Below are 3,275 nucleotides of genomic sequence, written 5' to 3'. Positions count from 1 at the left end.
AAAAAAAAAAAAAAAAAAAAAAAAAAAAAAAAAAAGCTAAACATTTTACCCGGGCGAATAACATTTTGAAGACAAAATGCAGGATAATGATGCTAATTATTGCATGCCCCCGTTTTCTCCCATCACAAATCAGTGAATCAACTATAAAAAAAGACTTCCACTTGAGAAGTTTTCCTTCCTTTCTAATCGATTAAAGCATTTTTTGAAAGCTTTTACTAGAATTGTCTACTCACCACGTACGAGGTGAAAGTGGCTGCCGCAGCCGCCGCCGCGTCGGCGCCGTACGGCAAGTGGTGCGAGTTGTAGCCGGGTGAGGCGCCGCTAAAGGCGGCTGCGGCTGCAGCGGCGGCGGCGGCCGCAGTGGAGGCGGTGGTTGATCCCGCGTAGGGTGCGAAAGCGGAGCCGGACGACGAGCGTCCGAGCTCCTCCGTCCTGGGTCCCGAGATGACGCTGGTGCCGTAGGCTGCCGGGCACGAGTAGAGGGCCAGGGAGGCGGACGGCTGGTACAAGTAGCCCTGAGGGTAAGCCATAGCTGTGGCAAGTTTAACACAGTTTCCCCTCCACTTTTGAGCTTTTTTCCCCCTTGCTTATTTTTCCCCTCCTCAGCCGCTCACGGGTGCATAGAGACAGCCGTATGTGGAGACCTGCTGCCTCCTCCTCCTCCTCCCCCCCAAAAATCTTTCCTTTCTCTCTTTCTCCAGTTGTTTTCTTCTTTTTTCCCCTTTCTTTTTGGGGGTGGAAGTTCTTGCAGCGCCTCTGTTTTGGTGCCCGGGTGGCTATTTTGCTTTCGGCCGTCAAGCAGACTTTTTAAGGGGGCTTCGCCTGCCCTGCATGGGAAAATCTAGTCGCGTATGCCAAGATGCTAAGTTGGAAATTGAGGAGCCTACTTCGCTGCACGGCACGCTCCTCCTCCCCGTCCTCCTCCTCCCTCCTACTCTGGAGGGGTGTTGTCTCTGGAAAGTGGAGGGAGCGCTCGCTCAAAGCGCGCTCCCTCTCTCTCTTTCTCTCTCTCTCACTCTTCTCTCTCCCCCGCATCTCTCGCGTTAACGAACATTCTTTCATTTCTCTCACTTATATATATATTTATTGGTCTTCACACGCTCCCTCCCCAAGTGGAACAATGCACGGGCTCATTTCGGATGGCGACATCACGCCAGTCTTGTCAACTTTTTGTTTCCCCTCCCTGTATGTTTTTTTTCCTGCACGCTCCATTCGCTGCTTTCAAGATAGAAGCACAAACCAGGATTTATTGTTTTTCTTATTGACTTCATTTTTACAACCAGTGCTCCTTCTTCTCTCGTTCATTTTTGTATTTTCCGTGCGTTTTTTTTTTGCGCGTAGAAAAGCAGCAAAGTGAGAATCTGCAATGAAGGCGTTTTCATCCATTCAGGTGCCTTTTTTTTTTACTTCAGCATCCTGTTAATTGGTGCGCGGTAGCTTTATCTGTACGCGAGTGAAAGTAAAAAATGTGTGTCTGTGACTATGAGTGTGAGTGTCTGGCAGTAACTGCCGAAGCGTGCCACGGAATTTGAGAGCTGTGCATCGCATTAAAAAAAAGATTGCGCACACTCGTTAGGGTCCATTTTCCCCCTTTTTTTTCCCCCCATATATTGAATTTTTTTCTTGGTCAGTCTGTTAGTTTGAAAATAGTGTGCAAAGTATTTCTATATTTAATTTTTGGTTTATGTTATATTGCCATGATTATTGCACCTGAATTATGTCTTGATTTATTAATATATTCACGTTTCCATTTCTTTTTAGCTGATTTATTTCGTGTTAGATTGGCCACACATTCATAATTTATTACAAAGAAATAGTGTATTATTATGTACATCTTAATATATTTGTGATAGTAATTATGATTGTATTTTGTACTTGTGCATTATTCATATATATATTTTTAGCACATACAAATGGTGTAAGAAAAAAACAAACAAAAAAAAACGGCATGATCTTTTATGTCGTACTGTCATATATTATTATTATTCAAAGCAGTGTATTTTCTCTGCGCGTGTGGATTGCCTCTTTGCTGTCTGGTTCAAGTCCCCGTTAAACCGAAAGGGATCGCTGTAGGCGCTGCTAAAGAGCGTGTGCGCGCGCGACTGATAATCACGTGGTTAAAAAAAAAAACCTGCAGCGCAAAAAGGGTGAAAAAAGAGTGATGACGTTGGAGCGGAGAGGAGTGGAGGCAGCCTTTCCAAAAAGAAGGGAAAAGCGGAGGAGGGGAGGGCGAAACAAAAGCGAGTCGAGCGTCTAATGAACAGATGACAGCGCGGGACAGCAGCATGATGCTGACACAACAACAAGACTCACCGGAATGGAACCCTTTATTTATTCTTATATTTGAAAGCACAAATGCTAATTGCATTCATCACACAGTTGAGAATCGTGCCAACTGCACACACAGGTGAGTATGAATTTTTGTATTCGAAGCCATTTGATAGCTGATGTGCTTAATTACAGTACATGTATTTGTTTCATTATACTTAGTCCACCATTGAAAACTTTTCTTTTTAATTGCATTCAGAGGCTATTAGGAATGTGGATTTTTTTTTTAAGTGGTGCACCAAAATGCTTCAAGTATTCATGGGATTTTGTCCTAAACCGATTAGTTGACACCAATTTTTCTTTGATGTATTAGCTGAGGGCTTTTTGCCACTTGGAAGTCAATTGAAATTCAAAACAGTTCCCCTCAAGTCCCCCTGAAACGACCCCACCTCCCTTCCCACAATCCAAAATAACGCTTTGGGGGATCCAAAATAACCCAAATTGATGTGACTGATTTTTGCCTTACTTATTTATGATGATGATGATGATGATGATTATCATTATTATCATCATTATTGTTATTGTTATTATTGTGCCATTAAAATACTAGCGGGATAAGGGGTGTTTTTTGATGATTAAACAAATGTTTAAGACCAAGGATGGGCAACATAAGGCAGGTGGACCATTACAGGCCTGTCACAGTATTTCACACAGCTCATCAACAAATACAACCTCTTGAGAAAACACATGCATTAAACCACATATAATCACAAATGAATTTATGTAATAATTAAAAACTTTGTATGGTGCTTGGAGTGATTACGATTGAAAAAGTACTCTGCACAATATAATACGTATAATTTTGTCATAGTGATAGTATATATAGGGGATTTAGTTTCAGTGGCTGTATCTTATTCAATGTTGGCATTTTTGAAAAAAAAAAATATATATATATTTATATATATCATTAAATATATAATTATAATAAATGTATTATAATTATATAT

The 3,275-nt window shown here is 41.5% G+C and overlaps 1 protein-coding gene and 1 long non-coding RNA gene across 2 annotated transcripts in view; one reads left to right on the top strand and one right to left on the bottom strand.

Annotated features, from left to right (window-relative positions):
• Window positions 1–881, bottom strand: part of irx5a (iroquois homeobox 5a) — a 3,224-nt gene extending 2,343 nt beyond the window's left edge. The window contains exon 1 of the mRNA XM_019866740.1: window positions 234–881. Within this exon, the coding sequence (XP_019722299.1) occupies window positions 234–530 (297 nt within the window). The 5' untranslated portion in view covers window positions 531–881. The remainder of the gene's footprint in view (window positions 1–233) is intronic.
• A 145-nt stretch (window positions 882–1,026) lies between these two features.
• LOC109513971 (uncharacterized) overlaps window positions 1,027–3,275 on the top strand; it is a 3,902-nt gene continuing 1,653 nt past the window's right edge. The window contains exon 1 of the long non-coding RNA XR_002167904.1: window positions 1,027–2,407. This is a non-coding gene — a long non-coding RNA (uncharacterized LOC109513971). The remainder of the gene's footprint in view (window positions 2,408–3,275) is intronic.

Source organism: Hippocampus comes, unplaced genomic scaffold (genome assembly GCF_001891065.2).
Source record: "Hippocampus comes isolate QL1 unplaced genomic scaffold, H_comes_QL1_v1.1 scaffold82, whole genome shotgun sequence".
Classification (NCBI taxonomy): domain Eukaryota; kingdom Metazoa; phylum Chordata; class Actinopteri; order Syngnathiformes; family Syngnathidae; genus Hippocampus; species Hippocampus comes.
The sequence above is the reverse complement of the archived record's forward strand: the minus strand, read 5'-3'. Positions and strand labels throughout refer to the sequence as shown.